Below are 22,665 nucleotides of genomic sequence, written 5' to 3'. Positions count from 1 at the left end.
ACATGGCTGGGATGGACCAAAGTGGAATTAATTCTCAATCTGTGGTTGATTCTTAATCTACAGAGTCAGGCCATCACAGAAATATGCTTTTTGAATATATTTAAGAAAATGTGGTCTCACTGGTCAGTTTAGAACTTGTACTTTGACAGGGCCATATCAATGCGCCAGTGACGTTTTGATGGATATGGTGTACGGAAATCTCTTTTTCTCAGGCAATCGGTATTGGAATTTTTAAAAACTTTATTATGCTATTGGCAAAGGGTTCTTCTTGACACATATAAAACTTTTTTTACCAAAACCTATGCACAACAATGTACACGTAATGTACACATGTTTTAATAGAGGACTCTGGCCAACAATAAGTCCGAGGGAGCGAAACGACAGGGGGCGAAAAGGTCGGAGCGAAACAACCGCAGTCATGGTTATGACTTTTGAGCATCTATATGCCCGGTTTTCCCGATAGTGGCGCCACTGTTAATTGTGAAAAAGATGACCAGTCCAACAATCGTTGTACAGTGTGTACCGGGCATTATCCGTGAGTTAAATGAACAAACGACTTAAATAAAGAAGATGTATTTTGGCATAAAGAATACAATACAATGCATGCAAAACATGAATAAGTAAACATTGAAAAAATATTGCTCTCTTGGAGAGGATACATAATGAAATCCTTACAACGGGTTTAAAAGTTGGCTTAGTTACGGAACCTGCCTAATGCATTTCCAAAGCTCAGCATATGTACAAGTATGTATGCTAAAGCAAATCCCACATTTTGACAATGCCTGTCATATTGATCATTGACAGAACAATGGTCTCGCTTGAGCAGATATACTAACTACCAGCCGGCCTGGTTCAAAGGGGTGTGACGTCAAATGTATTGTCTTTGGTCATGGTCGGTCGCGGTTGATTTGAACGCCAGTCGGTTGGTGTGTGAGATGTGGAGAACATCGCGGGAACACTTTCTCCATTTCAAATGTAAAAATGCCTTCAAATTTTCCGAAACAAATCAAAACGGCTGCAGCAGAAGGTAAGGCACAGCATCTATTCCCGATAAAGGTATATGGGTTGGTTTCAAAGGGTTTTTATTGTAGAAATAGTCATACAATCAAGGCGGGAATGAACTGCGCAGTTTGAAATTTCAAGTCAGACAGTGAATTATGTACATCACTGCACTTCATGTACATGTTCAACGGCAATTTTAATTGCCATCCCTTATCAAATACCATTTGCTCAAAGAATCTAAAGGCGCACGTCCAAGTCATGATGGTGAAGATGGAAGTGATCATGTTAAATCTGCGAGATCCCATCACTGACTGCTCTTCTATCCTGTGATGTGAAAATCTCCACCGTACTGAATTCATGAAGGTTTGTCTAATTATATGTAAATTGACGTAAACAGTTAACAGTTTTAAATTCAACAACCATTCATTTGGCTGCCACTATCCCGACTGTGGTGTAGCACCCGACTGTAACTGGCATGAAAAGGGGATACGCTGGTTATGGATGTCAGATCGTGGTTCCCTGACCTTTGCAAACAATTTCACTGGACATTACCCACGCGGCGACACCAAGGACCGCTGGCTGATCTATTGATATGTTCGTAGGGTGTCAAAGTCGGAGAGAAGAAGAGCCACTCTTCTCTTGTAGGGGGTTCACTTGGAAGTGTTTGCATTTGTTAGCCTATAAACACAAGATTTTAATCCTTCAGTCTTGGGTTTGGCGGAGAGAACTAATCTTACATAAGTCCCAGAACAATATCATATGTCTTTATGGCAATATTTATTACTGGGACCCAGTACAGTGCCGTTCTATCCAATATTCCTGGGGCTGTTCGAGAGGCTTCTTGTCTAAACCGTGCCATTCTGCCCCCTCTAAGGCATATGATGGTAAGTAATGAATTGACTGCGAAATGAAAGCAGGTTAAACACAAGGTGTTAATTCTTCAGTCTTTGGTTTGGCGGAGTAAACTAATCTTACATAAGTCCCAAAATTCCCAAGACTATTTGCTCAACTTAGCATCGTTCAAAAACACTGTATTTTGGCAGCATTTTCCGCAAGTCGGTAAAGGTGAATTAGTATAACCGAAAAGTTGTACATGTATATGTTTTATATTTGAATATTTTTTCATATAACTCACGGGTTATACTCTCGGTACATACTGGAACGACTGTTGGACTTGTTTTTCACGATTAGACAGTGACGCTGCTATCGGGAAAACCGGGCAAGTGGGTGTTCAAAAGTCATTACCGCAAATCACGTGCTTTCAATTCCCGCCATTTTGTAATGGCTTCGCTTTTCTGGACCTTTCAATGTTTCATCGGAATAAACCACTCTAATATCAACATACGGGATTTAATATATTGCACACAGGTGTATTATATTTCAATTGTTTGTTATTTTCATTAATATATGTTTTTTAGAGAGCGTATTCGTGTTCGATCGACTTAAACGGTTGTTTTTTTAGTCGGTCTGGATTCTTCTAATCTTGCATACCACCACTACATGCACTCATGCATGCATGCATCATTGCATGCACTTGTCACAATCCAATGTCAGTCACAGTGTCACCTGACTCACCAGTCTACTCGATCCATTCACTCATTATAGAGACTGGTACTTGACGGCAATTCACTCGTCATACTCATGAACTCGATTTTGGGACGTAAGCTTCTGTTGACCGGTCACATGTTTTTCTGTAGGATGGGTCACCTTGATCCCAGTGATTGAGTGAATAATCTGCAAGCATTGAATTGAAGCAATACTGCCTACTGGTCACAGAGCGCTCGGTTTGACAGTGACAGTGCATGCACTGAAAATGTATGCTCGCCTCGGGTAAATCAATGAGGCCTCCATGTACTAGTGCTCGTTCCACTTGCAAATAATGTGTCTACTGAAATAACTGAGTAGGTTTTAAAGACTGTCACTTTATCAGTGTATTCATTTGAATCATTGTATTTTTACATAGTTTGGACTACATCATGGATAAATAATGAGCAGCCAGAGTGGAAACATCATGTCAAAATTCCGCCTCCAAATCCAGAAGCCCAAGAACAATGGCCCAGTCCCCTCGAAGCAGGAAATACTGAATGCACTGGATAACTTTGGTGAAAAGGAGCCGCATGCAAATGGTAGGTTATCATGTTTCTATGATCGAATCATGTCCTTGATGAATGAGACATAAAAAATATAGAACTTTCCTTGTGCCCGGTGCTTCCTCAAGTTGCAGTTGCAAGGTCAAGAAAAAGATCAATTTAAGCATAATAATAATGTATCTCATACTCTACTGATACTCATAACTCAATATTGCACTGTTGAAATCGATGCAGCAATTTGCATATCAATCACATGGTGCAGCATGTTTTGCCAGGCCTAGAAAGCATGTGACAGTCTGGCAGTGACAGACAGCTGTTAGCCACAATATAGAAGGACAATTTGCATGTAAATACCACTGTGACACCTAAAGCGGTAAGCAGAACATGAGGATGACTAGCACTGTATACCAAACAATCTACTGGTTGCATTGAGCGCTATTTTCTTTCCTCACTAATGACTGTTAAGTGTTATTCAGTTGACTGAGATATTCAAATTGATCATGCAAGTTCTATGGTATCATAGACGGGCTTCAACACCAACGCCTAACAATATTTGAAGTCTACTGCATTTCAGTATTTTGTAATTGTGTTTTTCTTGATTTCAGGGAGGTTTCCACATTCCCGGCCCTCTAAAAATGGAGGTGCGGATCATGTCGCCCCTGGCCTGGCACTGACGGAACAGGAACAAAAGAGGATGGAGTATACTCAGAGCGTCAGCTTCTCAAATTCGTATTGGTGAGTAGGCGCAACCTATTCTGGTCTTGAGGACAAAGTCAGTTCACTTTTCGATGATATTCAGTTTCGTAACACAGCATGTTCTTTCTGCATGATCTATGTCAGTGATATCATGACTTCACCTTGTTCTGATTCTCCCTAGAGTTTCAAATGGGTCGATTGTTGTGAAATAATCTGATTTCATGAACTAACTGGCCACAATCCAATTAGGGAATGAATCTAGGGCTAACAAATATATCAAGAGTTGTTAAGAATAAGACCATATTACATGTTCTACTGGTGACCAATTCATGAGATGTGACGACGGTTTCATTAAAATGTAGGCCAACCGAAAAAGACCCGATACAATTATAACTATTCACTGTGGTGGTCAACCTAATTGCTGTGTTGCTCTGTGTTCACTGGGGGGTTGTACATTCCCCCTGTTTGCACCTCAAGCAGGATTCTCTGACCCACTGCCTTGTCCTCCAGGGGGGTCATTTTTTACCACTGTGACTGTATTGTCTACATCTCGCAGCTGATCTCATTGCAAAACATCCTCTGCCATTTTGCCATGAACTGAATACTGATCTGTTTTTATGTTTATCAACTAAGATTTATTGATTTTTCATGCAATCTGCAGAATGCACACAGAGTGATGTAGGCTGGCTCGGGAAGCAGTATTGCTTGATTTCCTGCATGCCAGCACTCTTGGAGAACTCACGATGTGTACATGGGCTGAAGTGGTACTTATTTCCTATCGTCTACATTTGATAAACTCTTGAACCAATCTGAAGAGGTTCAAATTGTCTAGCCCTTTTCCACAGTTCAATGTGACCAACTACTCAAGGACAGGGAACCACAGCATGGGAGAGTAACGCTACCCTTAAAGTAACAGTATTAAAAAATATCAATTGATACCCCTCCTCTCTCTAGTCTCATTGGTCTTTTGTAGTGATGAGTGGGAGAGGCTGTTTGGCTTGAAAGATTACCTGAAGGGATTGAGGAGTCTTGGCCTAGATGGCCTCCTCCGCAGCAGCAGATTTAGGAGTGTTTGTTGGCGGGTAAGGTTCAACTTGACCTCAGATAAGAAAATATAATTACAACTTTGCATTGATGTGGTTGAATTGAAGGCTGTGGGAAAAGCCTGTACACTACGACTCTTGAAAGAGTTGTCATCTACCTGGTTTGGGTACTGCCAGCCTGTATCTTAGTCAAGAGAGACCATTGCGTCCCAATCCAATTATGTGAGGCAGCATATGTAACAATGCTTTGTCACTGTCAGTGTCAGCAAATATCCAGCAGGCCAGTATCCTGAATGTGAAATGCAGCCAGTGGCCTACTTGCACCCCGCAATCTCATCGATTTATCAGACAATGCTTGAGATGTCAGCTGTCAGTGAACAACAGATGGTCATAGGAATTAATGAAATGAGATTTTGTTGGGAAATTTAATTAAGCTGGCTTCTGGGAATTGAATGTAGCTATAAAAATAAGGCCACTGATCCGGACTTCCGTTTCGCATTTGGTGTAATTTAGTTCACATGCAGTATTAAATGTCTTGTTTTTGCGTATTTGATTGCAGCTGTATCTTGATGTGCTTCCCGAAGACCGCACAAAATGGATCCAGAAAACAAGAGAGCTGCGAGCAGAGTATGCAGAGTTGAAGGAGAAAGTAAGGCATTGTTTTACATTATGAGAGACCATTGAGGTGCCCACCATGACTGCTTTTAAAAATGAATGCTTTAAAAAAAACGTACCATGACCACTTGAATACTTTGCATGATTCTAAAGCTGTTTGTCTTTTCCAGTTGATTCTGAACCCTAGGAAAGAGATGGAGGAAGATCAAGATCTGATCTTTAACAATCCACTCTCACAGGACCAAGAGGTAGGGAGCCTGATTAAAAGGGGGATTATAGGCACGTGCTGTAATTAGCCTTAATGCTGATATTGTGTTGATTGAGAGTGCTGTAAATGGCAAGACAATATTTCTGGGGCTTCAGCTTCCCCCTATTTCAGAACAATACATGTATATGGTTAGAACTACTGATAACCTTGCGACTCAAGCCAGCAATAACTTTGTGATTTCTTTTCTTCAGAGCCCATGGAACCGATTCTTCCAAGATAACGAGCTGAGGTTGACCATAAAACAAGACGTGATTAGGACGTGAGTATTGCCAAACTTTTATCGTGTTTATGAATTGTATTGCATAATATATTGGAAGGGAGTGAGTCTGCTTTGATTTTATTGGAGCACTAGCAAGACCGCTGTATTAGTAATGGTACAGCTGAGCTCACCAAAACTAGTGGTGTGATGACCTATATCTGTGGCTTTACCATGTTTCTGGATTAAGATTGATAGGATTATTGTTATCAAAAGGGCATCACCCCAGCTGTACTCTTTCAAGTATGCAGCGTGGACCTCCAGTTTAAAAGCCCCCCCAAGAAGTGACCCTGTTTCTCCTCGAGTTGTATACATTTTTCTTAGTCGTTGACATCTTTCTTGTCAAGGTTAAATCTCTAACAAGCCTTTCTATTCCAACAGCTACCCAAAGTTAGAGTTCTTTAGCTCAGACTTTGTGCGTACCGTCATGGTCGACAGCCTGTTCATCTATGCTAAAATAAACCCAGATTTATCTTATCGACAGGTATACGCTCTGAACCATTCATCATTGTCGCACTTATTTTCGAATGTCTTTTTCTCGTGTCGGAATCTGTGCTTTTTGAGATGTGACGCATGTTGGTGGATTTTTGAAAATTGTATGTGTTGTGTGCTTGTAAGTTTTATTGATGTAATTTCCCATACTTGTCTTGCCCAGTTGAGACTTGTCTTGACAAGTTTTAAGAATTGGGCACAGTGCTGCCGGCTTATGCACTGGATACCCGCCCTGATGACAAGCTTGCCAGTTAAAGCTTTGGAAATGTTCTACAGTTGCCACCTGCCGGCGATCTCATTTTCAACTGTGCAAGACAAGTATGTCACTAGTGTAGCATGCTACAGCACTGCCTGCCTGGAATCATGCACAAATCTTAGACTTAAGAAGACGCAGATGTTAGGAAGTAGTAAAGTGATTCAGAAATGGTTGTTTGGAAGGGAAGCTGCAGCATGGCATCCACTCATTCTATACTGCATCACCTCTGCATGAACACTGCTCTCTTCTTCTGTTAAGTCAGCCAAATAACTACCCTCACATCTCAAATTGCACAGAGGAAAGACTAGTACTAGACCATTTCTGGAATTGGGAAACATCTGAAGTAACTGGTTCCCTGCCTCATGACATGACATGCATGACACCTCTACATGCCTCCCCCCCTTCAACATTTTTGTTAGCCATAACTTTGCCCTTACACTGGGACACTGTCTTGGTTCGTATTTTGAAGAATGTGCCATTTCCGTTTCCCATTCTCTACACAATGTGTCCTTGACCCCATTTTCAGCAACATGGGTTTCAGAGCATAGGTGATTTCAGTCATCTACATTTTACTTCTATTTCTGCCCCCTTGTGATATCTTTCGAGAAATCCCAATTCCTGGAATTGTTTCAATTGTCCTACATTTGATGTTAGTGTTTGTGTGTTATTTTTCAATCAAAAATTTATCGAAGTTTTTTAACTTTGTTTTGTCTTTATATCTGTTTGGCCTTAGGGACAACATCTTTCCACCTGAATATGCACATATCGCTGCAAGCCATGAGAAATGATGTGTTCAAATCTGACATAATTTGACATACACTATATCTTTCTCAGCCTTTGATACATTGAAGCGAAATTTTAGTAAAAGTATTAGAAAATTGGTGAGCTTTGTTTTGGTGCCAAACAAAAAAAGTAACGATGACGCCATTGGAACTGGCTGAGCCAGATGTTTCCAGCATGTGGTTTTGGCTGATCAAAAGTTTTGACGATTTTTCATTTCTCTTGGCAGTCAGTCTTGGGAGTCATATAAGCAGTTTCTCTCCATTTGTTGTTTTGAAGTATTTACTAGCTTGTGTGTTTTTCTTGTGTTTTCTTTAGTTTTCCCGAGCTGGAGTTCTTCCATAACGATTCCATCCGAGAAATCATGACCAACATCCTGTTCATCACAGCGCGGGAAAATTACGGCCTTCTATATCGACAGGTGCTGAAATTATAATTCTAAGATATTAGAAAAAACTAACAAAGTTAATACCCTGACCTGTCTCCTGCCATTGCCTACCGTAGTTGAGATAACAAAGTTAAGCCTAACAAAGAACGCATGACCCCCCCTCCCCAAACGTCCTCTTTGTATTCTTATGAAAAAGATGATGATTGTGGTTGCCCCAATTCATAATGAATCAGCCATTTTGCTTGTGTACTTTGCATGAACATGATGAAGATCAGCGTGTTTGCTCTAGACTCGCCCACTCTAGCATGGTGTGCACACATCTATTTGTAGAAATTGCAATAAGGGGCCGCCGTGTAAAATCAGAAAATTCAGCCACTTCTTGCATTTTCCCCAGTATTTCTGAATTCTGTAGGTTTTGCATTCTTTGCAAGTAGCTTACTTGTTGCCTGAACTTGAGGTCTTTTATCAGTGTCCCCAAATGGCGTAAGCCTTTCAATGTTGCAAATTGTAATGTTGGTACCTGAAAGTTCTTCTTCAATTATGTTCATTGTCAAATGAGTAATTTGAATAAAACTCTCTCCAAACCAGAATATAAAATTACGGTTCCATCTCCTCTTTTCAGGGCATGCACGAGCTGCTGGCGCCTCTCATATTCGTACTCCATTGCGATCATCAGGCATTCCTACATGCATGTGAGCTGGACACTGTCGAGTAAGTTGAAATACTTGTACTAATAGTAGTAATAGCACCATGTAGTTAGATGGCAAACTGTACTTCTTTAAGCCTATGGGGTAATCCGTTTATTCCCTCGCTGATCTGTTACCATATATTACCCACTAATCATTTAGAATGAAATTCCCCTAGCTGGGTCCTAATGTTTCCTTCAAAGGGAAATGTCGGGCAGGTTTCAATTCCTGAGAAGTACAAATGTCTCGTATAACTCAAACTGGTCAGTGGTGTCATCAGATCGGTGCTAATTCATTCACGCGACGGTCGTTAATCTTTGTTTTTAAATACTTAGTTCAAGTGGGAGGAATCGGGGAAATTTTCCAAAAAAAGTACACTTGCATACTTCATACTTTGTCATTCGGAACTCTTTGTAGGAGTTGCGAAACCTGCCTACTATCCCACTTACTGCTGTCACTGTTAGAGTAACTCCCCTACTACTCGCTGGCCTGACTGACAATTGCCAAAAAAGCCCTGATCAAACTCCTACGATAATTCATTTTCTGGCCATAAGTACTTTTCCCCAAGTCTATTCCTTGTCTGTCACAATTCTGTTGGTTTATCTGTGATAAGTTTTGGTTATTTTGATTTCAGTATGATAGAGACTGCAGAAAGGTTTGCACAATGTTTATTTCTATGCCTAACATCAAGAATTCATAAAGTCTTCATGAATTCTTGCTAACATCTCTGTCAACATTCTTATTTTCGTTGGTGGCTGACCCCTCTACATGCAGTGCACAACTTAAGACTACAAAAACAACAATTGTTTTCCTCTCCTGCTGTAACATTATGCTTTTGAAGGTGACAGGCTCTTTTCTGCTCTTCTCTGACAATTATCATAGAAAAATATCTAAAGCTCGTCTTGATATTTTGCTTTAAAAAATATGCATCTATAAATGATCCGGTTTGGTAGAATTTTCTTATCAAGCTTCAGTATTTAGCCAGAATGTTAAGGAACTTTTGCAGAGTCACAGAGGCAGTTTTAGAGTTACTTGGCTTGACAATGAGGTATAACTTTAGTGACATCAATTCTGTGCTTTTGCTACTAGTACTAGGTAAACGCCCTCACTATACATGCTATTTCTACACCTGATTACATTTGAATACATTATTAACCAAGCCTTTTGATTTCACTCTGCCATCACCATTTATCAGCAGAAGTAAATGATTTTTGCAAAATTTCTATGAGACAACATTTCCATACCTTCAACTTCTTTGAGTGTACATAAGACGTACTGAATAAACCAAGTTGTATATCAAATGAGGTATAAGCAGCGTGTTTAATTTAATGCTTCATGTTTTTCAGAGATGTTGTGCAAGAGCTTCTTGATACAACTTACCTAGAACACGATGCTTAGTAAGTAAACTATTCGAGACTCAGTGAATGAAGGAAAAGGGCAGCTGCCCCTGAAAAATTTACCAAAAAGTTCCAAAAAATGTTCCGATCCCAGTCTCGTTGCTGCCAAAGATAAAAAGGAGTCTTCCTGTCGTACCATTCAACAAACGAAATTTCAAAAACAAATCAACCCTATTTTGTTTCCATTCCAGTTCTATGTTCTGCCAAGTGATGGAGACATCAGAGCCCTGGTATCAATCACGCGAGATCACGCCCCCCACCAAAGCCGAGGCTATCTTGGTGGCACAGCCGTTCACGCGGCCCCAGGACATGCAGCCTTCTAACGTGATCGTGAACAAACTCACTCGCATCCAGGACTACATATTGAAGAAACACGATTTAGAATTACACATGCATCTGGAGAGATTGGATATTGCACCTCAGATATACGGAATGTAAGTTTTGCTGAAATTCTTCTGCAAATTGTCCGAATTGGTTTGATATTTTACGTATGCACCAGGCGTGCATAGTAACTGCACTACGGCATTAACTGCATTTCAATTTTCCTGACCCATGATATATAAGAACTGCGTACCCCTTTGATACCATATTTCCAAAGTAACTCTTGACACTGCATTCTTTATTTCAGTCGGTGGTTGAGATTATTATTTGGTCGTGAGTTTCCCATGCAGGACCTCCTCGTGATTTGGGACGCCATATTCGCTGACAGTATTGCCTTTGATCTGGTTGACTATATCTTTGTGGCCATGCTCCTCTACATCAGAGATCTGTGTAAGTTGAAAATGAAATTTTGTGGTATTCTTTAAAAATGTTCTTAGATAATCATTGCTTTTGCTATTTTGGTGGCATTTGATGTGAAGTACTGACAACTTCTTCCAGCCATTTTGAATTTTTTGCATGCTGTGCCATTTTTTCATGAAATGGGGAATACATGGAGGGAGCTGAGGGTTGGTTTGAACAGTGGTTTCTTTCTGCCCCAGAACATTTGAGAAATTTTGTCATTCGAACATTCCTTCTAGTATTGACCAGCGACTACCCGAGCTGCCTTGGCATCCTGATGCGCTACCCCGCTGTAGGTGATGTCCACTACCTCATAGACAAGGCCATGTACCTACGGGACCCGAATATACACCCGAGACCACCAAACTACACGTGTCAGCGGTTTATACCTCAACCATCGGTAACATCTCCAGTCACAAGTACAAGTTCGAGTAGTCGTGGAAACTCAAACAAATCAAGTGCCAAACATAACAAAGGTAGGATTTTGAAAAGAAGATTTGGAATTGCTCTGTAAAAATGCTCCTCTGACCACTTGTTCATTCATATTTCCTTATAGAGAAGGCCATGGCCTACCTGCTTCAAAGTTCTCCTCTCCTCTTGGGAACTGATGACCATACAAACAATATCATCCCAAATGGTTTTTGAATTTGATACTAAGCTGGCGGTTCTTGGTTATCCACTCAAGACTGGTGGGGTAGACCAAGTGCAGACCGAACCCAACTTGCCAGCCCAGAAATGTTAACGTAATTTGAGGTTTATCCTAATGACCATACAAACAATATCAGCAGAAATTCAGTTGTCAAATTCCTGTATGTGTAGCCGTATGTGCTTGTGACATGCTTTTTCAAGTCAAAGGAAGTTGAAAGTTTTGGCCATATTTAGGTACATCGGATTCACTATGTTGTATCAAATCAATTCAGGTCTGAGAGTATCACACCGACCAAGACCAAAGTCTTTCCATGGGTATTTTTTATCTCCCGATGCAAGACAATCACACAGTTCATGTATGTTTATTTTAACAAATATCTGGTTTTGGATCAATTTCGTTTTGGTCATGGTCATTTTGTTCGATCAGTTTGGTTCTTTTGGGTGTATATTTCCTTCGCTTTGGGTAAAATGTACGTTTCAAAGGAAGGAAAAGTTTTCATCTGCTATCCGTTTATGGTGGTATAGGTATAATATCACATGATTAAATGCTGTATTTCAGCAAGAAACCGTAAAAAGCCTTGGCGAAGTGGTAAGCCCCTATAAACCAATGAAAAATCGACACTGAGCTTGTCTTACCACTAACAAAAGTTCAAATAGAGTTTAGAAAAGCATGAAAGGTGTCATGTGTGTTCTTGTTGGTCAGCCTCATGCACACCTCCACCAACCGTCTAGACAGAACGTCAAAAGTCATCACATCACATTTCAAATCACGAAATTGCAATCAAGAAAATGCCATTAACATTATTATGATATGAAATTCCAGTTATCACCAACCTGTTTGACCATCCCTTACCAAACTACACGTATTTTCCCGACCTTCTAACCCATCCCTATCTGTACGTTACTAACACACACACACATTGCTTTCCATTCTAGTCTCGGCCGTCGACCTTGCTAACAAATTCAAAGCCTCCGCATTCACCGGCTTCTCATCGCTAACACGAAAAATGAATAACTCGTCGTCGTCACGGCCGAAGAGCCTGACACTATCCGCTTCCTCCCAACCACTTCACAAATCCACCAGTGAACCTATGAATTTACTAACGGACGTTTCACCAGGTACGGGTTAGTATTGTAGTTAGACTAGACAACAGCATAATGCTACGTAGTTGTAGATGTAGTATAGTGCACCTATTAACCATGTTCTAACAGGCAGTTGCACAGATCACTATAGTACTGCACGTGTTTGAATGTTATTCAATTTTTGAAGTTTGACGGATTTATTCCCTCAAACGTGAAGTGATGTTTGCCTCCTGAATTAGGCCTAGTTCATATAGTTTGACAAAACAGTGCGTGCTGCATTGTAAATCTAACATTATGGACTAGCACTCTCTATGTCTGCTAACTGTATTATTTGGCATGTCCATTCGAAAGGTCTCTTTGATTTCATTATCATGACTACTGCGCATTCATATTGTGTGCGGCAAATTAAATTGTGCCTATTTTACTGCTTTGTGAAAGTGGTCATGTTGGTCATTTTAAAAAATACCTATTTACAGTAACTAATTTGTTGACAATATTGTTAGTCAGAAAACACAAATGCAAATGCTCCTTTTATACTCTTTAAACATGTTAAATTAATATTTACGTGGACTTGATTTTTTTCTCATTTTCAGAAGTGCCCCAGAAAGATGCGCATCGTAAACTATCGAGTGCTAGTCTGTCCATGGTGGAGACCATGCGCGATGATCTTTCAGATACTCCCGTCAGACCTGCCGTCTCTGCGCAGAGTCTGGCCCGAATGGAAACGCTCAGCCTGAGATCATCCGAATCGAATGCTAGTCCCCAGAAAATGGAACAATTCTCCCCAGAGAAGCAATATGGTGCTAATGGATCAAAGTCTAAATCACTGCCGAATAAGTCAAAGGTGAAAAGACATCGCAAGACGGTAAGCAGGAGACCAATTTCTAGCATTTGGCAACATTTGAAAAGGAGATGACGAGTTGCATTTTTCCCCTCTCTTTATATGAGGCAAACATCTTTGTTAGCATATCCTAGGGTCACCCTGAGGTGGTACTTTGATGAATTTTCTCTTTCCTTCTTTGCCGCAGGACTCTGGGAACATTGTGGTTCAGAATGACTCGGCCTTTTTTCAAGGTCGCATCAATGACATGGAGGCTATGTGTAAATACTGTGCTAGCAAGATGGACATTCATATTGGTAGGTTTATGCTTGGCATTGCTTAGATGGTCTAAAAAGACGACACATATGTACACATCATTTTGTGTTAAATGCTTCGGACTGTCTTCCGTTGACCAATGTTGAGGCCTAAACCGTGACTGGATAAAATGTTTGATACAACTTTATCAATTGGATTTACTGGCTTATGTAATCTCAAGTACTGGTTACTGATCTCCATGTATTATCTTTTAGAAAAACTCCAGAATATGCTTTTGAAACAACCAGTGCTTGAAAGTGAAGATGAAATATATTTGGCGGTGGCTGGCATTAAACAGGTTTGTATCATTTGAGAAATTTGATCGGTGTATAAAGGGTGGAGGCATTTCAACCCTTTTAGATGTCAATTGATTGTTCAATACCAGGCCAGCCGACTTGCGACCTAATTTGGTGTGATGGATGGCGATAATCTTAATTTCTTGGCGATTTTGTCTTATTGTATCTTATCATCATCTCGTTTTTCTTTCAGGTTAGAGATGTTCTTAAAGGGACTTTGAAATTTGCTCACAACGTCTTGGATAGCGATGAGATTAGTATAAACGACAACCATTATGGTGCAGAGCCCACACCGGTTATGGACACAAAGTTAGATGCAAATAATGCAAGTGATAGTAATGAAAGCCCACCAGATTTGGAGAATGTGGAAACGAGTGGGAATAATTTCCATGTCGATCAGGTGATACAGGACTATGTGAATATTGATAATGATTGTAACGGTGGCGATGCCATGAATAAACGTGTGCCAATCAGTGTGGAGTTAGGCCGGGGACTCCACCGTGTGGATAATGTGAGAACTACCCACCGCCGGACTGGGAGCTCTGGTTCTAGTACGAAAGGATTTGGGCAGTCAAGTTCTGATACAGAGAATCAGAATTATGATTCAGAAGAGAATGCCAACTTGTTTTCATAGTAGTGACTTGTGCCATCAAACAAAATGCTTGTCACTCTGAAGGAGGATAGCGCCGACGGAAGTTGATCTTCTGAGGCGGCAGCACCAACAAGTCAAGATTGAAATCTTGAAAAAATTGACCCTTAACCTGGTCACACACACACACACACACTGACAGTGATACAGAAGGTGTTGGGACCATTGTAGAATAAAAAATGTTGATGATGTCTTATTTGAATTGTGTGTGTGTGTGCGTGTGTTAGTGGGGTAGGGGCTAGGGTTGCACTGAAGAAAAAGCAGAGCGTCTGAACCCTCCTGACTCTCCAACTGCACTTGATGTACATGTATGGCCATTGCAATATAATTAGATTGCATTTAGTAGACAAAAATGTGACTGTTAATTGTGTCTGTATTATAGTTTGTGGAACAAAGTTCCGTTCTGAATAATGCTGGTAATTATAAGTGTGAAGATGTTAAACCAGGGTCATAATAGTATAGTCATGTGATGTAATATTCATAATATTCTAGCATCTTAATGTAAATAGGTGTAAATTTAAGAGTTCTATATATATGGATGATACTCCTCTTGTGATGCACAATATCTCTGGGAAAACTTTCTTGTTGATCAAACAAAATACTAAGGGTGTCCCAAAATGAAATTCCATTTTGATCATCTGTGAGATGTGGGGAAAGAAATGCTTGTAGAATATAATATTGCTGAACTCCAACAAACGGCATAGAAAGTGTAGCGAGGTTAGGGGCCCCCTCAAGTGTCGATCAACTTATTTGGCTATGCGAGGTATTATTGTGTATACATGTACTTGTATTGGACATGTGTAAATTTGAACAGTTCTAGGTTCACCATTTTAAGCAATTGTATGTCTTAAAAGGCCAATGCCTTAAAATTATAAATTTATGATTATGGGATACAGTCTGCCATGTCTTCGTTTGGGACTAGAATAGACTGATCAGCATTATAAGATGTGCTAGTTTGTATGTGAAAGGCCTGGGATCTTAAAGTAGTTAAATGGGTTGAGTAGTCCTTAAAAGGAGTTGCAGTCATGCAATCGACATGGTCTCTCTGACTGTCTCTTAAGCTCTCCTGAGGTGTTACTGAACCAGTGTCACAGATGAACTTTTATGTGAAATGTATGATATATCATTGTGATGTTTACTCAACCAACTAATTGTGATCATATAAATGTGCATGTGCTTCTTTTTTATTTCGATTTGGGAATTCTAACATGGGACGTTCTAAATAAATGACATCCAAGTGAAGGTTAACGCCTTTGTATTCAGAATGTTGTGGACAGCAATAAGTCCCGAGTCCACAGCGAATCATGGCTTAGAGATTTTTTAAAATTCTAAGGTACATGTATGTCTGTATTTCAACAATGGGTTAATTTTTTTCATTTCTGAAATAAGTCTTGTTCTTATTGCAATGTCAACCACCAACCATTCCCAGGCGATTGACTGTACTGTTGATTAAATCTTTATTTACTTATGTTGAATCCGTAATTAAATAAATTGATATTTGAATTATTACAAATCTTTCGTTTTGTCAAGTAATTGTCTCTCGCAAACTGGGCCTCTTTGGGTGTCTCCTCTCCTGATAGAGATTGTACAGCGAAGGACTTGTCCATATTATGGAGTATATAAATTCTCCTCAAAGGGATAAATTTGGACTGACTGAGTTTGGGTGTGGCCGTACTCATGCAACATACTTCCAAAGTACATTCATTACTAGTTCTCAATGCTGGCATTTGGTCATTCACTTCTTGACTCTATGCTACACAACACCACTATGTCTTTATATCCCACGTGCGGTGCTCATTGTCCCTTCACCAGAAAACCTGTCCAGAGTCCTATTAATGTCGCCTCCAGCGTGGTTCTTCTTCCTTTTACTTCCCTTTGAAATGCTACATCGTGCTTGCCTTTTTGGCATCAGGGCTCCATCCAACATTCAAAGCTGACGAGACATTCTGTCGTGTATGTCCTTGTATGTGACTGTCCTCCATCAACTTAACTTCACTCTCGAGAAGCTGGTCAACTTCCCTTCTTTTCCTTGTGTTTGACTACACTACAACACTAGCACCCTTTCTTGTCCCCTGTTCTTCTGAACCTCCTTCTTTACCTCGCAGCACAGGTGACGATTCCTCTTGTATGCTCCCTATTGTCGCTGTACTGGATCGCCTGTCCTCGATCCAGTTCATGTCACTGGCTAATGGTTCATTTTCAACAACATCCTTACGTAGCCACTCATTTACTTTGTACGTCCCAATTCCATCTGCTGGCATGTCAAGGTATTTGTCATGCTCCGCTCTCAGGTACTTTTGTTTGTAGCATGCGGTGATAGGAAGAGCCACGCCTATAACACCCAGGAAGGTCCAGTTAATCCATGTTACAGCTACAAAAAAGAAGATGGTTCATGAGGGATAGATCATGATGTACCGGTACGTCAAGGTTGTTCAAAAGAAGCCGGGGAAGAGAAGACTAATTGTGATATCTTTTTGGTTACCGGTGACTATTGATGAGGCTGCTAATGAGCTGCATGCTGGCATGTATGTATGTAAACTATGGCCAAGGAACAACACACAGCGGACTAACTCGCTGCAAAGTCAACAAATGCAGATTACAAATAAGTTGATTCTCTGCAGACTCCAAAGTTATCTGTTATTTTGTCCCCATGGAAATAATCCACGAAAGTCTATTTTGTTGGCTAGGGAAGCCAATGTGAATTGGTCCTAAGCCACAATCGGAAGACAATGACAAGACTTGTAGCTGATTTTAAAGAAAGTAGTCTGGATACTGATGTCAGTAGGATAGCAAGAAGTAAACTTACGGACTTGAGGAAACAAGGGTGGCAAAAGATAAAAGAATGTGGCCAGGTTCATTATGATGATATTCATGACCAATGCAACATGCTCTTGGACAGGGTAGGCTAGTTCTGCAGATATCTCACATATCAGGGGCAGAGCTGCGTAGAGGAAGATCCCAACCAGAACACATGAGGCGTACGTTGTAACTGGAATTTAAGATATGACACTGTGACAAAATGGACAGTAGTAGGCTATCTTGCAATATCAAACCTTGGCATGTGCATGTTGTCAAAATTCCGTTCCCTGCTGCAAACATATGTTATAGAAGTTGAGATGGAATTGACTCTGCGGAAATATTTCTCTGCTAAATTCCTTGCAGATTGTCGCCATGAAGGATATGTGTGACTCAAATGGAAAATGACTTGCCTTCCAAGCTGGGAATGATCTGGTTGACTTGGAGCGTGAACAGCAGCATAGCTATAAAACCTCCACACATCAGGATCAGGAGAAGGGGCTTCATACGAGATACCTTTCTATCTGAAGCCCTGTAAAAAAAAGGACTGTCGTCTGAGGTTCTTCAATATAGAGGAAAAGGCACATCGCTGTTGGGTGAGATATATTCCACCGTGAAGATATGCAAGAATGGTGTGTGCAATCACGGATATATAGCTATGTGCTGTTTCTCAACGCCAGTGACATTGTCAATGTGGCAACAGCAATTGCAGAGGATCTCAATGCACGGGCTGTAGTGACCGATTAAAATCATGAGACAGATTTCACCAACCTTGCTATGATGAGTCCGGCAGTTAGCCCACCGAATACATTGCCGAAGATCATCCAACCACACATGTGCTGCTCTAAGTAGGGGCCGGCTTCGAAGATTAACTCAATGAGACTAATCCATCCCACTAAGACACCACTAACAGCATTGGCAGGAATGGCCACAATCCAGAAGTTTCGGTTCCTGCAATATGACAACTATGAAGAATCAAATGTTTCTTGTGTTCTGAGAGGGGGAGACAACAGAGACGCTTCGATGCTTAGTCGCACTTCCACCAGAGGCCATGACAGAGGATTGTCAAAATTGACGGCGTGGTTTCTGCAAATGACCGAGTTAATTTTATCACTGAGACTAGCGTACAGACCTTCTAGTGTCAGTGGTTTTATCAGGGACAATGTTTTATAAAATCGTTGAGATTTTTAAGTTTATCAACTAAAACATTTCCGTGGGGCTGCTAGGTCTCGACATTCATGTAGTCTTGTCGGGGTATAGTCGCCGACAGTCGTTGGCTACGGTTCAGGTTGTCACTGCTATCAACAACGTTGCAATCATTCGTACTTGCTGACCAACAAAATGGTGCTTGACTGAAATCGTTTTAGTGACATTCCTTTGCCTAACCAAGACTCTAAAACATTTGTCATCACCACTCTGTGAGGCCTACTGACCTGTAAAGCATACGAAACCCTCGCCGTAGTGTCATTCGCATTACACTTGCTGATTTAGTTGGCGGACTCGGTGGTCGGGCAGGGAAGAAGATCCACATGGCGAAACAGATGCCGCCAGCGAGACACACTTCTGAAAATTATCGGAAGATCTATCATGATCACTATGACGGTTCATATAGCCTGGATTCTTTAAAAGATGTTGCCAGCTTATACTCGTCGATCGGCATGTTTCTGTAATTATAGGAGCTACTAGTATCCCACCAGCTTCTGGTGCGAGACCCGGGCCGACCTGAGGTGTGATGGTTGCACTTCTGCCCTCTCGCTCTTAATGAACTCAGCCTTTTGGAGTTAAGTTATTGGACTGTGCCCCTTTATAGAGGAATTCTGCTACTTACGAACGTACATGTACTGCATCATTTCGTTGAATATGCGATCCTCAACAACTGAAAGAACAATTATAGAATATGGATAATAGCCAATGGATGTAGCCAAAATGAAGGTTGCGCTACGATCGGTTGAAGAGGAGAAATTGTCTATTTCCAATTCGTTGGCACATCAGAAGATTGAAACAGCAATATACATTTTGGGTTAACTTCGTTTTCATTTTCTGGAGAAGAACTAAACTGTTTTATCTTCACCTGAAGCAGCTATGCGGTCACTGACATTTGCGGCTGTCTGACCTGTTGTGTTCCACTCTTCTTCAACCATGTAGGATTCTGAAATCAAGCACATACATCGATGTAGCATGTCTGTCCCGAATGTGGCGCATCCTAGTCTCAGCTCGATGTCTTATTTTTGTGGTTTTTGCCTGATCATGCATTGTGCGCTACAGAGCAAGGGTTCATTTGTGCCACTGTTTTATATGTCCGCCACGGCTCTTGTAGACGATCGATCTTATCTTAAGATCCTAAAGATTCTTGGCTCTAGTTAGGTTTGAGAACACTGGGTGATATTTACGTTTGGCGAGATTAGCGCTTTCTCGTGGTGTGTTTTCTCAAGGCAGTGTGGTTGAAAAATAACCTTACCAACTACTGAGAATAGCGCCATGCCCAACTGAGGCATCAGCACCGCTGTAGCAGTAGCTGTTGTCCTCTGCTCCGCTTTGAACCAAGTGGCTGATAGGACTGGTGCGGCTACCTGTGCCATGAATCTGGCCAAGCCAACACAGAGGTAGCCAGTGTTAAAGAACCTGGAAAATAATTTACTCCATCAGAGCCACAAATGGAAAGTAACAGTAAAAAACTGCCTTCTCGACTGGCGCTTTGACGCCGGGCTATAACTCGGGGAACCGGAGGTCGTACCATCCACCCTGGTAAAATCATGCACCTCCCTGAGAGATCTCGTGATATTTGGGTGGCCGATCGCTCAGGTCTCGAGAGTTAGGCATCTGAAGTTGAGCTTTCTTTCCAAAAATCCAATCGCAAACTTCTACATGATCAGGGCGTACACTATGGGATTTGTCACACATGCCAGTACGTGTGTGAATTTTAATTCAACTGCTATTAGTCGGCCTCGTTGGCGACGAGTTCGTCCACTTCGTGTAGTTAGGCTACCCCTTACCATCTCGCGTACACCCTCTGCCATGCCACCAGACAACGTATCCCAGCGCCGAGAAACATGATAGTGGCGCTGCAAAGACATGCCCAGCGCAGACCTGAAATAAAGAAACGATTTTAGGCGATGCAGTTTTAGCAGAAATGACTGTTAAAGAATGGGAGGTGTACTAATTTTGCCTTGAGCAGAGACTCGGCATCTCTTCTCTTGCTATGCCAACGTTCGTGTTTCCCAGCCTTCATGATGTTGAGAAAAATGATAACTAACCGATACTAAACCTTATTATCCATGCTGGTTGACGAACATCTTGCACGAAGGAGTAAGACAGAGGCTATTTCGCTTCATCGCTGGTACAACACACTATGTTGTTCACCGTGTCCGCATTTCACAAGCTACCGTTAAGATATCGCATCCGTCGGAATGCGTAGGCCTACTTGGATTGTGACATCGTCAAGAAGTCAAAGCGGTTATGCCTTAGAGAGTACCCATATACCCACCTTTCCTCTGGATGATGAGAGTATAGATCACCAGTGAAAGCGTGAACCCAATTGGCCCCCAGTTAGCGATCAGGGCAATGTCACCATTATTGAAGTCGAAAAGAGCTTTAACAGTTTTGGCTACTGGTCCCGAGGTGTTCCATAGTAAGCCATAGATGAAGCCAAAGGCGCAGAAGATGAACAAAACATAACTGGAATGAAAATGTAAATGTCGAGGTACTGGCATATGGCAATACCGTGGCAGTTTTGCAAACATTTTCAAATAAGAGAGTCGTTGTCCGTGTAGTCCTTATTCTTTTAACTACATGTATGTATCCCCACAGTTGAACTTTAACGCACGTCGTGTCCAGGTTATATCAAAGTTTTTGAAATAAAGTCAGCTTCAGTGCCAGGTTGTTCAAAACTAGTTCGCCACTACGGTGGTAAGTCTAATGGGCTAGACGTTGCTGACGAAACTTGTTTTGTACAACTGGGCCCACTGTTGAAGATACTTACTATCTTGTATTATAAACTCTGAAAGGCATACCCGCTGAAGGCAATGTTTGACGAGTTTCGTCGTGCCCATCGGGCAGGCTGTAAGAAACCCTGCGACTTTCGTCACTTCCCTCAACTTGCAAGAGAGAAGTCCTTTCCGTGCGGGTCTCTGCTTGGGCAATGCAATCAATTTTGAACGTTGCCGTGCTAATCTTACGAACATCCCGCGTATGGTCACTCCCTCTTCTCTTCAAAATTGACTTCAACTTCTTGTTCATACCATTTTGCTTAAGACATTCCCGGGTCCGCTTGTCCTCGCCCGTATTTCCGGTCGGGACACTCGAAGAGGGACATGTCACGTCAGCAGCCACTCGATGTAGATGCATATTTTTGGGCTTCGAGAAATAGTCGGAGGTATGGTTATCCATCCCATTCGCTGGCGTATTCGTATTAGAGACTTGGCCTCGGGTTTCTGGAGCAGAGCCGACGACAAGGTTAGTTTCTGGGGAACACGCACTTGCGCTGCCTTCACTTTCCAGGCTTGACAAGGAGAGGGTATCGCCAGAACTCCTCGAGCTTGCGGGGGATTGCGGCATCGGGCTTTGGGCTTCGTCGTGGTCCTCTGCGCCCAAAAGCAGGGGTGTGTTTTCAAAGTCGTCGTCTGATGGAGAATGGCAGATCACGATGGGCAAGCCGCGTACTCCTTCATGTGTACCACCAGGCCCTTGATGGTCAGTCTCGTGATTTGACACCCGATCCATGATCGCTTCGTTATCCTTCCTATTTACACCTACGTATTCACCAATGCACAATGCACAGCTAACTTAACGATGTTGTGGTTGTGGTGAAAATGAATAGGCCCTATTCCGACTTTAAACAGAAAAGGGTTTCACTCGCTTTAAAAGGCGCGAGTCGACTTGTAGCATCCAACTTTAACTTATGAATGTCAATTTTGCAATGATTCCTTCATGGACCTTGTTATACGGTAAGTATCTACTCTTAACATTGGAGGCCTACTTTGTTCTATCATTGAACATTTTATATGGATTGAATGTCGATCAATATAGTATGAATTTGGTCGTTGTGCCCATTTGATAGCCTACTTCAGTGAAGGCCATCTTTGCGGCAAAGTACCTCTCCTATCTAGTTCAGCTAGGAATAATGGGTTTATATGGTGAAGTACTTGTATGTACGGCACATAATTATCTTACCAGAAGTCATCACGCATTATTGGTAACCAATAATAAACGGTCGCCTGGGCACGGGGTACCCGCGATGTATACCCACAACCTAGAGATAATAAATGCTCCCAGGGGCTCCTCCTCTTCTGTGTTTCTGGTCGCCATCATCA

General features: G+C 41.5%; 2 protein-coding genes across 12 annotated transcripts; one reads left to right on the top strand and one right to left on the bottom strand.

Annotated features, from left to right (window-relative positions):
• The first annotated feature begins 918 nt into the window (after positions 1-918).
• Positions 919-16,073, top strand: LOC135498081 (TBC1 domain family member 5-like). Of its 9 annotated transcripts, none has more exons than XM_064788243.1 (20): positions 919-1,027; positions 2,966-3,128; positions 3,698-3,827; positions 4,762-4,870; positions 5,391-5,480; positions 5,617-5,694; positions 5,906-5,973; positions 7,817-7,919; positions 8,509-8,597; positions 9,207-9,227; positions 9,919-9,969; positions 10,161-10,403; positions 10,598-10,740; positions 10,989-11,225; positions 11,670-11,753; positions 12,334-12,516; positions 13,074-13,345; positions 13,509-13,617; positions 13,831-13,913; positions 14,105-16,073. In XM_064788243.1, exons 2-20 carry the CDS (start codon positions 2,990-2,992, stop codon positions 14,543-14,545), a joined length of 2,673 nt encoding a protein of 890 aa, XP_064644313.1. In that variant the 5' UTR covers positions 919-1,027; positions 2,966-2,989; the 3' UTR covers positions 14,546-16,073. The 9 variants fall into 9 exon arrangements, with proteins under 9 accessions (XP_064644313.1, XP_064644312.1, XP_064644319.1 ...); XM_064788242.1 differs by lacking the exon at positions 919-1,027 and adding an exon at positions 2,263-2,370; XM_064788249.1 differs by lacking the exons at positions 919-1,027; positions 12,334-12,516 and adding exons at positions 2,263-2,370; positions 11,957-11,986.
• On the bottom strand, positions 16,057-22,604 carry LOC135498083 (solute carrier family 49 member 4-like). 3 transcript variants are annotated; one of them, XM_064788254.1, is made up of 11 exons: positions 22,526-22,604; positions 20,841-21,031; positions 20,350-20,443; positions 19,815-19,978; positions 19,428-19,505; positions 19,185-19,232; positions 18,790-18,919; positions 18,128-18,307; positions 17,770-17,888; positions 17,367-17,549; positions 16,057-16,931 (listed from the first exon to the last, which is right to left on the bottom strand). In XM_064788254.1, exons 1-11 carry the CDS (start codon positions 22,540-22,542, stop codon positions 16,600-16,602), a joined length of 1,536 nt encoding a protein of 511 aa, XP_064644324.1. In that variant the 5' UTR covers positions 22,543-22,604; the 3' UTR covers positions 16,057-16,599. The 3 variants fall into 3 exon arrangements, with proteins under 3 accessions (XP_064644324.1, XP_064644322.1, XP_064644323.1); XM_064788252.1 differs by lacking the exon at positions 22,526-22,604 and adding an exon at positions 21,336-22,502; XM_064788253.1 differs by lacking the exon at positions 22,526-22,604 and adding an exon at positions 21,336-22,502 and having other exon boundaries at positions 18,790-18,916.
• Positions 22,605-22,665: the final 61 nt, after the last annotated feature.

Source organism: Lineus longissimus, chromosome 13 (genome assembly GCF_910592395.1).
Source record: "Lineus longissimus chromosome 13, tnLinLong1.2, whole genome shotgun sequence".
Classification (NCBI taxonomy): Eukaryota; Metazoa; Nemertea; class Pilidiophora; order Heteronemertea; family Lineidae; genus Lineus; species Lineus longissimus.
The sequence above is the reverse complement of the archived record's forward strand: the minus strand, read 5'-3'. Positions and strand labels throughout refer to the sequence as shown.

What these genes read in the sequence shown, in the direction of transcription:
- LOC135498083 (XM_064788252.1), bottom strand. Translation starts at nt 22,075, where the DNA reads ATGGATCGGGTGTCAAATCACGAGACTGACCATCAAGGGCCTGGTGGT. An exon ending in GATCATTCCCAGCTTGGAAG is followed by an intron (nt 17,550 to 17,769) that starts GCAAGTCATTTT and finishes CTTAAATTCCAG; the next exon opens with TTACAACGTACGCCTCATGT. An exon ending in ACCCTTGTTTCCTCAAGTCC is followed by an intron (nt 16,932 to 17,366) that starts GTAAGTTTACTT and finishes TCTTTTTTGTAG; the next exon opens with CTGTAACATGGATTAACTGG.
- LOC135498081 (XM_064788243.1), top strand. Translation starts at nt 2,990, where the DNA reads ATGAGCAGCCAGAGTGGAAACATCATGTCAAAATTCCGCCTCCAAATC. An exon ending in AGCTTCTCAAATTCGTATTG is followed by an intron (nt 3,828 to 4,761) that starts GTGAGTAGGCGC and finishes GGTCTTTTGTAG; the next exon opens with TGATGAGTGGGAGAGGCTGT. An exon ending in CAAGATGGACATTCATATTG is followed by an intron (nt 13,618 to 13,830) that starts GTAGGTTTATGC and finishes ATTATCTTTTAG; the next exon opens with AAAAACTCCAGAATATGCTT.